Genomic DNA, 14043 nt, shown 5'->3' on the forward strand with positions numbered 1-14043 from the left:
TATTGTGTAAACTATATGTATTTGTGAATTGTGAGTGTGTGAATGCTATGTGAGTATTGTGTGCGTGCGTGTCATGTGTGTATATGCAGCAATATGTGTTGTCTATATGGTATGTATCGTGTGTGTCAATGTGTGTGCACGCGCGCAATGTATATATATGTAGTGTGTTGTGTGCATGCGAGTTATGTTTGCATGTGAGTTATGTGCAGTGCGTATACTATGTTTGTTTGTATTGTGTGTGATACAGGAAGATGTTCCTTTAATACTTATGGCTCTCGGGAGTCTCTTTGTAGGATACTTTGGTTAATTTTATACCTATTTAGAATTTCAATAGTTTTTAATATAAAATTAAATTATAGAATTAAAAAAATTGAAATTGTAATTAATTTTAAATATATAGTACCACTATATTTTATACTCCTTCCGTCCGTCATTAGGAGTCTCGGTCACTTTTGTACACTCATTTTGTAAAAATAATAATAAATAGTTAAAGTGGGGAAATGGTAAAGTAAGTGAGAGAATAATGTTGAGAAAAGTCTTATATAAGTTATTATCTCTCTTACTTTACCATTTCTCCACTTAAACTATTTATTATCATTTTTACAAAACGAGTGCGCAAAAGTGACTGAGAGACATACGGAGGGAGTAGTAGATTATAATTCCAATACTCAATTTCATAATACTCCCAAATGAATCTAATTATAAAAAACCAAAATATTGAAGTAGGGGCCTTCCGTTAGAGATCGCGTGCTTCTGCGGCAATACCCAATAGAGTGATGAACGCTAACAACTCCTTAGTTAAAATGAGAGCAACACCATTATCATTATTATAAGTTAGTAAATGTTTAAAAATAAATCAGAAATTGTGTGAATTGCGACATGAACACGACCAGAACCAGGCCCTCAATTAAAATCATTTTCACCAACATAAAAAGAGACAGTCACCGTATTTCTCCCCCAATTGACCCCTTTTGATTTCCTGCAAATTCAACCAATCGATTGCCCAAAACCATGGGTTTGGAGAACGTAAGCGGCCTCGCGATGCATGTTATCCTCTCCAAATCGGGCCCTACCGAAGCCGCCGCCGTCGCCTGCCTCGGCAAGCGCTTTCGCGCCTGGGCCTCCGATGACCTCTTATGGGCCCAGTTCTGCTCACACGAGCTCGATCTCACCTCCCCTCTCGATCCTGACGACAATCCCGCCCCTTCATTCAAGGTCCCTTTTTTAATTGGGTTTTTATTTTATCTATTACCACTTTTTTCCTACTTCAGTTGTAATTTTGAGTTACTTTTTTTGTGAATTTGAGTCACTGGGTTGATAAAGATGCTTGCTCCTGATTAGGTGGAAATGAGTGGGATTTTTTTATGAAAATGTATTTTGATGAAGCAGGAATACCTTCATTATATAGCTCTATTGAAAACAAAAGGAATACCCTTCATTAAAATTTCGATGAATGTTTTCTAGGTTTAGCTTGAATTTTGAATTTGCTGCTTGTTCCTTTTTCTATATAATTTTGAAGTGGAGAAAATTGTGCCTTTTGTGTGTAGGCAGCTTATCAAGCATGGCGGGAGAGTTTTTCGATGTATCCATGGCCACTTGTCTTACGGGTTAGAAGGTGCTGGGGCAGAATTAAGGCATGGTTGGCAGTAAACTTTCCGGAGGCTTTGCCAACTCTGCGCAAAGGCGCATCAGAAGATGCGATTGAGGATTTTGAGAAGGCTTTGAAAGTTAAACTGCCTCTCCCTACTAGGGTGCTCTACCGATTTTGTGATGGTCAAGAGCTACCGGATGAGGGCTCGAGTGGAGGGATGCCGTCGAGTTTATTGGGTATAATTGGTGGCTACACTCTATATGATCACTTGGTGAATGTGTTTTTGTTACCCTTGAGCCAAATCATACTTGACACGAAGAGTATTATGGATCAAATCGGGCTGAGCAGTAGATCCAAGTATATTGTAGTGGCAGCTTCTGCTACTTACAGTGAAAAGCTTTTCTTTTTGAACTGTGGCAGTGGCCAGCTTTTCGTTGGCACAAGGAATCTTGTGACGGATGGGGAGATGCTTCCTTGTGTTCCGGATACATTGATCAGTTCTGTGCATGATCGATCAGGAAGCCAGCAGCAGGATGCCATGCTTTTGTGGCTTGAAGAACATGGTCGTCGGTTGGAAGAGGGCATTATTAAAGTTCGCCAACAAAGGAAAATGCGAAGTATCAATTTGTTCCCGGAAGAGCCACCCCTCTGTACGTCTGCTATAACAAATGGTGTTAAGGTAGCTGATCAAATATATTATAGTTCCCTAATAACCTGGCTGCAGTTTAGTGTGGAAAATTCCCCCTTTTATGGGATTCTGAAGAATGCAACTGTTTTCATTCTAGCATAAAAAATAGTTTTTGATTGATGTGTAATAATCTACTATCATTTATTCATTTGATTTTATATTTCGCTAAATCACTATGGTCCTGTTCATGATATAAAAAAAACTCACTGAAAAGGATGATTTAGAGTGTTTGTATAGTGTTGTTTTGCTGAGCTCTGCTGAATATGCTTTACAGTCATGATTTGCTGGAATGTGTAATTACTGCTATAACCAACCACTGATTAGCTAGTTAGTTTGCTAATGATTTTCTCGTTTTGTTTAAGGTTCGTGCTTCTGCTGCATTTCTGCCTGAGTTCAGCAACCTCCAAGATGAATTAGAGAAGTTTCTGTTTGCATATTCAATTCGCATGTCTCTTTCACCCGATGGCTGTGTCATCAATGGGTTGACCTTCAGTTCTTGCCAATTGTATTGGAGACAGTGGATTATACGTGCTAATGATACAATTGTCTCTAATGTAAATGGGGAAGCGGTGATTGGGAAGGTTGGTTTTGTCAATTGCTCTTGAGATCCCTTTCAATGCCAGAAATGATAGAGTACATGTGTCTTCAATTATCAGCCTAGATTTTGCAAATATTTTAGCTCTACATATTGTATCTTGCAGTTTCCACTACTTCGTCCTGGTGAGGCAGAGTTTGTTTATGAGAGTTGTACATCTCTACGTGCATCCAAAGGATCAGTCGAAGGCTCTTTTACTTTTGTTCCCGGAAGGTACACAATAATCCTTATCAAGTACTCCCTCCGTCCCACCGTAGTTGAGGCATATCTTTTTGGTCCAGGATTTAAGAAAATGTTGTTTAGTGAGTTAATTGAAAAGAGAATAAAGTATGAGAAATGACTCCACTATAGTGGAACTGCTAAAAAAGGAATAATACTCAACTACCACGGAACAGAATGAGTACAATTTTGTGGATTAGACATTTCTATAGAGTGCACACGACGTCTTCTCATCTATCATCATCCCAGCATAAAGATTTAGATGGTTTTGTCATTCCCACTTCATTTGTTTCTATAGTCTGAGACACATCAGTTATAAATTTTTCTGAGATTTTATTGATGTTTTTGCATTATCTGAAAAGACTTTAACTAGAGTTGGATAAAAAGGGAAGATTTACACGTCTGCTTCTGCTCCTTGACCTCTCCATAAGGAGAGATTATTAGCCCATAATGAAAAATTATGCTCTACTCATTCTTGTAGCTACAAAAGCATCCTTTGATCTTTTTACGGAAGGGAGATTTTTTGCTTGCTTAACTATAAGAAAATATGTGAAAGATGATAGAAAGAAGAAAACAAGGATGGAAAAGCTATCCTTTGATCTTCAAAGTATGAGAGATTTTCTTGAACAACTTGTGTACAGAGTCTTACAAGAATTTGAAATTGAAGTAATATTCAATAAAACAACAATTTAAAATGTTGGTGTTTGGTTACTATGTCTTCAGATTAGTTGATCCAGAAGGTGCCCCATTCCCCGTGGAAGTAGCTCGATTTCCCCTTCAGCTTCCAGACTACATATTCTGATGAACATACTTGCGATGCAACTTTGTTATGTTATATGATATGCTCAACATTCTTTCATTGTTGAAGCTTGGTGTATCCTTTTCCTTTTTATTTGTAAGGAATGTGTGATTTTGATTGTTGGTAGAATGATGGTGTAATTGCTTTTTAGTATACTTACATCATTTGGGGAGTATATCTTTTTGGCTAAAAGTCCTCCATTTGGCCACCTGGTTTAGCCTTGTTTGCTTCACATTGCTGTTACACAGATATACTCGCTCCGTCCCACAAGAATATGCAACTCTTTCCTTTTTAGTCTGTCCCACGAGAATATGCATTTTTTAATTTTAGAATTCTTTTCTGTCTAATAAGGTGGTACTTATTATTCTCCACCAACAATAATGAGTGCAGAAAATGAAAAGTCTCTATTAAGATGGAAACGGGGGTATATATCATATCGTTTTACTAGAACGAGAGGAAAACAAAGATGGTGTATATAAAATGTTGTGATAATTGTCATGGATTTTATGTCATTGGAGTTCATCCTTACATACATAGCAATCTTACATTAGAAATAACCAATTAACAATTTCGAAATACCAATAATCATTATCTTCATGAGTTCTAAGTCAGCTGAAAATTACAAGTTGAAAAGAGGAAAAAAATTGCATAGTTCTACTGGTTTGGAGAGAATGGAATGGCAAAGGAGGATAATGAAATGTGGATTTAAATATTGAACAAGATTGCGAAATTTGAAAGGCCATCTAGCTTTGGAGAATTTAAGTAAATTTCTATATGACTTAACACGACTTCTTCAATATCTCTATATCTTCACCAAAACATATATAGCAACGCGGGAACTGCGATAATCGGGATGCCATTGGCCTTCATCAACTCGCCCAACAACGAATTCTTTACGAGCAGCTTCCAAGAAGTATTCCAGGATAGCATCTGTTTACATTACATCAACCAAAATCATGAGACAGTTTACCGAACCTGTCACAAAAATAATAGGAACCGAGCAATACCATTGCGAAGCTCCCCAGCCAAGACGACAGTCGTGTGCTTCCCACAAAGTTCTACAAGCGTTTCCATCAGATCAACCACAGCTCCTTCGCTGTATACAACATCTGAGCCAATCACTGTCATAATTGTTTTCCGAAGTCAGCAATTTTCTTTCTACAACGATAGTATTTTTCACACACCCCTTTACGCCATAGGTCGTGAGTCAAGATATATTGGATAGAGGGAGTACTAACCAAAATCAGGTGAAGGGTCAGTGAAATCCTTGTCGAGATCATCTCCCCATGTTAGTTCTTCCACTCTTGCAGACCCTCGGATGTCTCCATAGAGATTGGTCTCAACGTTCTTTTTCAGTAGCTTCAGTCGATCAGGCAGGTCGGTCAGAATTGCATGAGCTCCTAATAAAGCAGCAATGCAGCTGAAAATTGAAACCATGGCTCAAAAAGTTTCACTAAGCTTGCTAAGTGTCAAAAAAGCGAATACAACTGATGAAATTTACCCGACTAATCCACAGCCGGAGCCCAACTCAACAACATTCTTCCCTTGGAGCGAAATCTTTCCAGATTCAACAGAGTGTTCTAGAAACTTCCCAAGAATAATGCCACTGTCCCACATCACAGACCCAGTTACTCCAGGAGTGCCCTGCAGATGAAAATAGAAATGCTTTTGAATTTCATTAATTGAGGGACTGATGAGTCCAGAATAAACATCTGGATCAATGTGTGATTATATGCCATGAGCAAACATTGAAGCTTTGTTGGCAGTTCAGTAGTTAACTGCTTCCAATAGGGAGGGTTAGAAAAGGGAAAAACTTACTCCCTCTGTCCCCTAAAAATAGTTTTCTCTTTTTGGTCCGTCCCCTAAAAATTGAAACTTCCTATTTTAGGAAATCTCTTTCTATCAGATCCATATTCCACTATCACACTTTTCTTTCTATCTCTCTTATTTTACCAATTTTGCATTAAATCTTGTTTCAAAAATTCTTATTTTTAGGAGACGGAGGGAGTATTATTTCCCCAATTTCGATATGCTTACTAGTTTCCCCAATTGAGCGATATAGTATAATGACACATACTCCCTCCATCCGCCAATAAGAGTCATTTCTTGGCGGCACGTGTTTTAAGAAATGTTAAGAAAAGTGAGTGAAATAAAGTTAGTGAAATATGACCCACTTATATATACTTTTAGTAATAAATGAAATGTGAGTAGAACGAATTAGTGAAATTTGAGACCTATTACCATTTATAGTAAAAATGAACTGGGACTCATATTTATGGACGGACTAAAATGGAAAAATAAGACTCATTTTCGCGGACAGACGGCCTAGAATGGAAAAATGAGACTGAGGGGAGTATATTATTGATAAAATCCCCAGAAACATTTATATAAATTCAGTTGGGTGTATTAGAGTAGAAAAAATTATTCCAAAAAAAAAGAAATCGCGAATTGAGCCCTAAAACCCCAAAATGAAAAATCACAGAAACAGTTTCATGAATTGAGCCCTAAAAATGCCCTCAAACAAAATCTCAGTAACAGAAATAAAAGAGGAAGAGGAAGAGGAAGAAGAAGCCGAACCAGAGAAGATGGGGACTGGAGAATGGAGAGAGAACGGCCACAAGCGTCGATTTTGAGTTGAAGAGATGATTGACTCACAAAAGCATTGTTTTTGGAGAAGATGGGCTGCTGGATTGCCCACAGCAGCATAATTTCTTCTTCACAATCGATTACTAATTTGACTTGGCCCTTATACAACCCCAGCTCTGCCACTACGTTCTCCTCCTCCGGTGGTTCCTCTGCTATTCCCGCCATCGGTAGTTGAAGCCTCGAAAAGTGTTGATTGATTTTCAATTGTCAGATTAATCCTTTCGTTTTCACTATTTTTTCATTTCTGCTCCATTTATTCTTAAAAATAACAATTTTTGTAGAAAACAGATTTATTATAAGGAATGTTAATTTATATACGCTTTAGTGAATAATGTAAATTATTAATTTTATCAATATAAGATAAATAAAATATTGTGCAGGAGTGATATATTTGTATTAAAAAATTTCGAGATTTAGAATTCTAGGAGTATAAAATTTTAAGTGACATACCACAATAAAAATATATGCTATTTTTAAAATACTAAATATATAAAAACACTGTTTTTCTATTCAATGGTTTAGTGTTTTACACTTTTAGCATATAGTACTTCCTGTGATATAGTGATATTAAAAATGAAACATTTTATCTTACTAAAAATAATGACACATTTAAAATAAAAATATCATTCTATATTTTCTCTTTACTTATTTCATAATACAAATCTATAGTATAAAATCACATATTGGAAAACAAAGGTCTCATATTAAATATTATTTCCGTCTTAAGATAAATAAAACATTTTTTTTTGGCATATAATTTAAGGAATTGATACTGAAAAAGATAAAGTAAAGAGAAAAAAAGTATGAAAGAGAAAAATAGAGAAATAAAGAAAGAATAAAGTAGATAGATAATAAAATAAGATAGAGAAGTAAAGAAAGAATAAAATAGATAAATAATAAAATAAGAGAGAATTGTTTGAGGAGAAATGACTTATTATAGTTGGACATCTCCGAACAGAAATATGACGGAAGGAGCAGGAATAATGGAGTATATTTCTTTTTCTATCTTGGAATGGAGGGTAGGAAAAATGGAGTAAATTCCTCTCTCTTAGATATCTGCCCTATCACTTACATGACCTCTACAGACAAATCTGATATTAGTGGGTGCAATAAACAAAATCAACAAATCACCAATTATCGATAAATAGTCAAAAAAAATACCTTGAAATTTTATCATATGTTCTCCAGCTTTAAAAATCAGTTAGAAAAAGTATTTGTCTTAAATTATTTCATGGGGAAAATTTAAGGTTGCTTATGTTATGGGCCACTATCCACACTTATATAGAGAAGTTAGGATCATCACCAAGCCGATGTGGGATAATGATTTGGAGAATTTAACACGCCCTCTCACGTGTGTGCCGGAATGATACATCGGACTTCCATCACGTGGGTAGGCAAGAGAAGAGATAAATAGATAAACCATCATCGACTTGGAACCTGGCTCTGATACCATATTAGAAATAGATCACTCACCCCTTAAAATGCCTCATAAGGGGGAGGGTTATCCACACTTATATAGAGAAGCTAGGATCATCACCAAGCCGATGTGGGATAATGATTCGGAGAATTTAATAAGGGGTGAGTGGCCCATTTCTAATATGGTATCAGAGCAGGACCCAAGTCGATGATGGTTTATCTCTTTATCTCTCCTCTTGCCTATCCACGTGATGGAAGTCCGATGTGTCATTCCGGCCCACACGTGAGGGGGCGTGTTAAATTCTCCAAATCATTGTCTCAAATCGGCTTGATGATGATCCTAGCTTCTCTATATAAGTGTGGATACTCCTCCCCCTTATGAGGTTTTTAAGGGGCGAGTGGTCCATTTCTAATAAATATATTGTTCATAATCCAATGTTTTTAATCAACCAAACAATATTGTTTACTTTAAGAATAAACATTGTTTAATTCATCATCCAGTCCACGAGTGATTTTTCGGCTTCCATAAAATTTCACCAAAAAAGTTATCATAGAATAATTAAGAATAGATTCAAGCTTTGCATTTACAAATATTGGACACATGTCAAGAAAATTTGTAAATCAACCATCAACAAGAATTGTGCCGTTCACAAATTGATTAGATCAGTCAAGCTTGTATACATTGAGAAATAGGAAGCTACAATATGCAGCAAAAATAATCAAGCTCAATAAAAGATTGGCGAATTCATTAACACGACAAAAAAATGCTGAATTTATCAGTACAGTGCACAAAAACCCGTAATAATTTCACTAAGCTATTCCTAAGTTTCAAATACTTATTTTTCAATCTTTAACTAAAAATAAACTTCGAATATATTGAATCACAAATTTCTTACCAAAAAGTCCGATTCCAAAAGCTATACTCGCAAACCAGTTGCAGAATATGCACTCAGATCAATATGATGTTCTAGCCGGGAAGACGTAGTAGTTAGGTGGCCGACGACACAGCCTCAATGGCACTGCCCAATGGCCATGCTGCTTCGACCAGTGAATTCTGGTATTTAACTTTTTTCACTAATGTAATCTTTTGCCAGGGATCAATGCCTGCCACATGAAAAACATGATCAAATTTTGGTCGTATTCTACCTGCTTATGTGTTAGAATTAACAAAAACAATGATGCAGTTACTGACCTAATCCATCCACAAGCAGAGTAACCTGATAAACAAGGTCCATGCACAAGAACGGAAGGTTTTCTGGTTTCACACGAGAATATGTAACTTTGGCATCTTCAAGACGAGTTTGGCAAGCTTGTTTAGCTGCCTCCTCGAAATCAGATGGACGAACTGTGGCAACAGCCAGGCTTGGGTCAACAAAACCCGCCTACATATCAAAATACCAAGATTCAATGGCAAGAATGTGCTAATTGTGTTGAGCAGAAATATGTAGAGGTAGTAGTATTTACCTCAGCGGCTCTGTCGAAGAAAAATGAAGCCACAAACAAATTCTTCTGGCCATCACCTCCCCCGCCATTCCAAACACCCCCAAATGTGCATTTCATATGGGTACAAGACTCGTTGACTTTTAGAGCCTTTATAGCTGCCTCCCTACATTTGCTGTGGCTGGAACCAGAGGGCAAAGCAGAAGCCTTATACTCTGTTGGGCCATATTTGTAAAAATCTAGAAAATGAACGATATATCATTATCAGGACATTTCCTCAGCATTGAGAAAAAGAAATTCACTCTTTCATATGTTCTTCTCAACAGATATGAAGTATAACCGACAAATTCTTCAATAGTACTTGTTTCAATATTATGGCATTATAACCTTCCACACAATATTATGGCAAAGCTCATAATTCTACAGTATAGCATTGATGAAACTAGTCGCCCTAACTATTCTATTGGTATTTCAAAGGTTACTCGGACTGATCTAATATGCAGGCCATTTACAATTTTTCAAAATCACATAAAGAATCAAGATAAGTAGGCTTTTACAGACCATCATAGCCCTCCAGTATACATGGATTCCCAGAGTCTTGAGTAGTTTTTAAAATCTCAGCTCGAGCAGCCAGTAAACCATAATGTAGGTAACTGCAAGCCAGAAACAATGACTCCATCAGAAATAAAATATTATCGAGACCATTAAATACTTCCATATGTGTCTTATCATAACATTTTAAACATTAAGGCAACAAAAAGATTAAACAAAAACCACCATGATTAACAGCATGCATGAAAGATGAGAGGTAAGAATAAAAGATAACATTAAGGGCTACATACCTGTGAATATAGAGATAATATTTTCTTCCCTTGAGATACATTTGTTGCACATAGGACTCCTCTCCACCAGACACCTTAGGAGCTTTAGCAGCATCTGACTCTGAGATGGCATATGCCATTTGAACAGAGCCACCCCCAAGATCAACCACTCCAACAGTACTTGAGTACTCTTTGCCCAAATTTCCCAATAGATAGTTAATGGTCACCTGTAAACATGTAACAGTATATACAAGTTCTCAGAGAACAATGTATTCAATATTGAAGAGTTTAGCACATTGGCTTCTCACAACCATCAATCTTACAAATGGCAGAAAAAATATCCAACACTCAAATGGAGTATAAGAAAGTATGTCTCGACGTGCATACCCATTGGTAAGCACCTTCCTGGTTCCCATCCAAAACTGTGACCCAGTCAGCCTTTGACTTAAAGGAGCTTTTTTTCTTTAAATAATCCCTCACCTATGCAAAAGATTAGAGGAGTAACTAGAACGATCTAGGAGAAAGGAAAGAAAAGGACAATTTCACTAAGAACTTTTGGAGCATGTAGTTACTGCTTGTAAAATCCTGTCAGATGCATCACCTTCCAACTGCCTTAGACCAGCAGTAGCCTGCATGAACATGATTGGTACAATTTAATTTTAAGGGGATATAAGTTAATAAAGTAAGATATTCACGCATACTTTAGCAGAAAATGTCATCCCCTATGGCCTTACCCCAACTTTAACTGGAGTAATGGACCGCAGCTCTTGAGGAACTGCTGCTTCAGCCTTTTCAAGTAAATCTGAGAGTGATCTTGCAGCAGCCTCAGAGTCCTTTGCATACGCACTCAGACCCGGTTGCCGCTACAATTGAAAGTCAATATCCAGTCTAATGTCAGGAAGAGAGAAAAAAAAAGCCAGATCAAGATGCATAGGCTCTGAAAAAAGCAAAACTGTTTATTTCCACTAATATATATGAAGCTTTGACTGATTAAATCTGAGGCTTTAATTGCTACTAGGTCTTGAGTTCAACCATGAACTCTGCAATACTAGTGTATTTTGGTAGAAGTCTGGATCAACATTCTTCTCGACATAAATTCTCAAAACTGAAATATTTCAACTTCACCTTTATTTATTGTTTTTCAAAGTGTTGGATATGTGTACCTAAACAGAAACAAGAGGTACCCAGTACCCACCTAAAAAAATATAGTACTTTCATATAATTAACTTCTCCTACAAAGAAACTTAAGGTTAAAACACAAATCAACTGTTGTGGCTCAAGATAAAGAATCCAGGATGCCATATCTTAACATAGGATTCCTTCAGGGAATTATCGCAAGTGTTTGCTAATCCTTTCATTCATCTAGCCTGTTCCATATCGTAATCTCCCCCGTCACTGTAATGTACCACCACCTAAAGAAAAACCTAAGCATTTTCTCTCCAGGAGTGGAGGTATCCATACATGACTGCGGCATTCTTCCAACATACCCGTTCAGTCAAAAGTCACATTAACCAATTATTCAACCCTAGATGCCAAAATTGAACAGAATACAGTTATAATAGGACTATAGAGATAACCTGCTCAAACAGCTCAAGTTCTTCACCCATAGGAACAAGATCTAGCTGCTTGTTAAAGCAGAAGACGTGCACCCGACTACCAGAGCTTCCAGCATCAAAGATGACCGCATATTTCTTAGACATGAAGTTGGGAGCGAACTTTCTAGAGATAGAATCGGGAGACGAATTCGAGGGCATGAGAAATAGCACAAATGAGATCAGCAGGAGAGGGACAAAAACCAATAGCATCGCACCACGCCATCTCTGGAACTTGTCAGAAAAGGTCTCGTGCTGCCGGTTTCGTTTCAAAACCTTCTCCATCTGAACTTGCTGCTGCGCATCCAAAAGCTCAGCAGCCGACGGCGAACGAAATCGAATCTGGCCGTTCCCCCCACCAGACTTCAACGGCTGTGTGTCCTGCACCGACTCCAGCTCTTCCTCCTCGTCGCCTTTCCCTTCAAATCAGATACTCAATTGGTAGAGCTAAGAAAGCAGAAAGCAGAATCAAACAGAGATTCATTCTTCAGAAAGTTTTAAAGCCATAAAGTGTAGATTTCTGCTTACAAAATGATTTAGCTCCTTCCATCCACAACTCTACCCAATCCACGCGGATCCGTCTGGATACAAACATTCAAGCTAGATATAAATAATCACGATCGTATTGATCAAATCACACAAAATTAACAAAACAACAAAGTGAAAAACTCGATTTCATATTGCAAAATCACTCCGCCAACAATAGAGTTCGTGATCTAACAAGATCTGACCTCACTTCTTCCAATTACACAAATCCAATTGTTCCTCGACCAAATCGATCATTTGCATCAAGTAAATTAAAGTAAAGACGAACAACTCAATAGATGGAAATTGAAACCACCATATCAGAAGAGATAATTGACCTGAAATTAATTCGACGGAAGCAGTGGAGAGAGGATCTCTCTCTCTCTAGAACAGCAACAGAGGAGAAGATTGAACGGTACTCCTCTGTGAAGTGTTAGTTTTGGAGAGGGTGCATGAACAATTGAGTGAGTTGAAGAAGACGCAAAGTGAGAGACGGAAAATGCCCAAATTGTTTAATTAACGGCTACACAAATAGAAACGCGTTTCACTAGATATTTTTTACAATTAAACGCTTCTTCGTCCGTACCAAGAGAGTATGGTTGAAATCATAAAATATATAAGGTCATCCGCAACACTATCGCGCCGATAATTCGGTCTTGTCCCGACGGGATGAGCCATTTGCGTGACTTCGATGCAAGTGGCCCGTCGCGTGAAGGGGCAAATCCCTCTTTATAAAAAATTATCGTTTTTAACCCATTTTTTTATCCTCAATTCATTTAAAATCATCGATAAATTCCCACTTCATCATACTCTCTTATCTACATTATTCTCTCTTACTTTACTTTTTCTCCACTTTAACTATTTATTATGATTTTTTCAAAATGAGTGCAAAAAAGAAGTGACTCAGCTATAAGGGAACGAGTGAGAGTATCATTTTTTCATACCAAAAAAACTCTCTATATCTTCATCTCTCTCTCATTTTCCTATCAGCAATTTCCTTCTCATTATTGCATATACAAGCATTCGAAAGATGCTTTTAGTATACTAAACTCTAACAATCTCCACTTACACCGAAAACAGCTTTCAAGTATATCAAAACTGTAAAATCCTCCCACTTATACTGAAGCAGATCTAGGTCAATCGAACACCTAATCTTTTCACGTGATGTTCAAACGTCCTAGCTGAAAGTGCCTTTGTGAATGGATCTGTCATGTTGTTTTCTGATGCGATCTTGACCACTTCAATGTCTCATCTCCGCACTACATCACGAATAATGTAATATTTCCTTTCTATGTGTTTGTTTGCCTTGTGGGCACGTAGTTCCCTTGAGTTTGCCACAGCACCGGAGTTATCACAATAATGCTTTTGGGTATACTCGGAAGCACATTCAAATCAATAAGAAAGTTTTTGAACCATAATGCTTCCTTTGCGGCTTATGATGCTGCCACATATTCAGCTTCCATGGTAGAGTCCGCGATGCATTTTTGCTCCACCTCCTAAAGCAAACACATATCCAAAGGTTGATTTCCTCGAATTCCGATTAACCTGAAAGTCTGAATCGGTGTAACCCAAAGGATACATCTCAGATAAAGTAGGAAATGAAAAAGGTAGAAAGATGAAGACATAATAAAGTAAAAGAGAGTAAAGTGAGGAGAAATGTGATGACTTTTTACTAAAATGTGAAATGACTCTTCTACTATGAAACGTACCA

General features: G+C 37.3%; 3 protein-coding genes across 5 annotated transcripts; 1 reads left to right on the plus strand and 2 right to left on the minus strand.

Annotated features, from left to right (window-relative positions):
• Nucleotides 1-864: 864 nt before the first annotated feature.
• On the plus strand, nucleotides 865-4109 carry LOC125223853 (F-box protein SKIP16). Of its 2 annotated transcripts, none has more exons than XM_048127154.1 (5): nucleotides 865-1215; nucleotides 1548-2270; nucleotides 2642-2860; nucleotides 2981-3087; nucleotides 3817-4109. In XM_048127154.1, exons 1-5 carry the CDS (start codon nucleotides 1012-1014, stop codon nucleotides 3893-3895), a joined length of 1332 nt encoding a protein of 443 aa, XP_047983111.1. In that variant the 5' UTR covers nucleotides 865-1011; the 3' UTR covers nucleotides 3896-4109. The 2 variants fall into 2 exon arrangements, with proteins under 2 accessions (XP_047983111.1, XP_047983112.1); XM_048127155.1 differs by having other exon boundaries at nucleotides 1089-1215; nucleotides 1552-2270.
• Nucleotides 4110-4460: 351 nt separating this feature from the next.
• LOC125219423 (protein N-lysine methyltransferase METTL21A) lies at nucleotides 4461-6781 on the minus strand. The gene is made up of 5 exons (XM_048121397.1): nucleotides 6470-6781; nucleotides 5394-5536; nucleotides 5131-5312; nucleotides 4900-5013; nucleotides 4461-4822 (listed from the first exon to the last, which is right to left on the minus strand). The coding sequence occupies exons 1-5, from the start codon at nucleotides 6701-6703 to the stop codon at nucleotides 4695-4697; spliced, it is 801 nt and encodes a 266-aa protein (XP_047977354.1). The 5' UTR covers nucleotides 6704-6781; the 3' UTR covers nucleotides 4461-4694.
• Nucleotides 6782-8659: 1878 nt separating this feature from the next.
• LOC125222774 (apyrase 2-like) lies at nucleotides 8660-12830 on the minus strand. 2 transcript variants are annotated; one of them, XM_048125576.1, is made up of 11 exons: nucleotides 12671-12830; nucleotides 12336-12388; nucleotides 11793-12226; nucleotides 10950-11078; nucleotides 10788-10844; nucleotides 10603-10695; nucleotides 10237-10442; nucleotides 9956-10047; nucleotides 9419-9633; nucleotides 9147-9336; nucleotides 8660-9058 (listed from the first exon to the last, which is right to left on the minus strand). In XM_048125576.1, exons 2-11 carry the CDS (start codon nucleotides 12355-12357, stop codon nucleotides 8943-8945), a joined length of 1554 nt encoding a protein of 517 aa, XP_047981533.1. In that variant the 5' UTR covers nucleotides 12358-12388; nucleotides 12671-12830; the 3' UTR covers nucleotides 8660-8942. The 2 variants fall into 2 exon arrangements, with proteins under 2 accessions (XP_047981533.1, XP_047981534.1); XM_048125577.1 differs by having other exon boundaries at nucleotides 11793-12254; nucleotides 12671-12821.
• Nucleotides 12831-14043: the final 1213 nt, after the last annotated feature.

Source organism: Salvia hispanica, chromosome 4, assembly GCF_023119035.1.
Source record: "Salvia hispanica cultivar TCC Black 2014 chromosome 4, UniMelb_Shisp_WGS_1.0, whole genome shotgun sequence".
NCBI classification, from domain to species: domain Eukaryota; kingdom Viridiplantae; phylum Streptophyta; class Magnoliopsida; order Lamiales; family Lamiaceae; genus Salvia; species Salvia hispanica.

Excerpts from the sequence above, each read along its gene's own strand:
- LOC125223853 (XM_048127154.1), top strand. The coding sequence starts at position 1,012 with ATGGGTTTGGAGAACGTAAGCGGCCTCGCGATGCATGTTATCCTCTCC. Across the intron at positions 1,216-1,547 it reads ATCCCGCCCCTTCATTCAAG|GCAGCTTATCAAGCATGGCG; the intron begins GTCCCTTTTTTA and ends TTTTGTGTGTAG. Across the intron at positions 2,271-2,641 it reads CTATAACAAATGGTGTTAAG|GTTCGTGCTTCTGCTGCATT; the intron begins GTAGCTGATCAA and ends GTTTTGTTTAAG.
- LOC125219423 (XM_048121397.1), bottom strand. The coding sequence starts at position 6,703 with ATGGCGGGAATAGCAGAGGAACCACCGGAGGAGGAGAACGTAGTGGCA. Across the intron at positions 5,537-6,469 it reads TCCAGTCCCCATCTTCTCTG|GGCACTCCTGGAGTAACTGG; the intron begins GTTCGGCTTCTT and ends TTTCATCTGCAG. Across the intron at positions 4,823-4,899 it reads GGCTGGGGAGCTTCGCAATG|ATGCTATCCTGGAATACTTC; the intron begins GTATTGCTCGGT and ends TAATGTAAACAG.
- LOC125222774 (XM_048125576.1), bottom strand. The coding sequence starts at position 12,357 with ATGGAAGGAGCTAAATCATTTT. Across the intron at positions 11,079-11,792 it reads AACTTGAGCTGTTTGAGCAG|CGGCAACCGGGTCTGAGTGC; the intron begins GTTATCTCTATA and ends TTTCAATTGTAG. Across the intron at positions 10,845-10,949 it reads TTACTCCAGTTAAAGTTGGG|GCTACTGCTGGTCTAAGGCA; the intron begins GTAAGGCCATAG and ends ATGTTCATGCAG.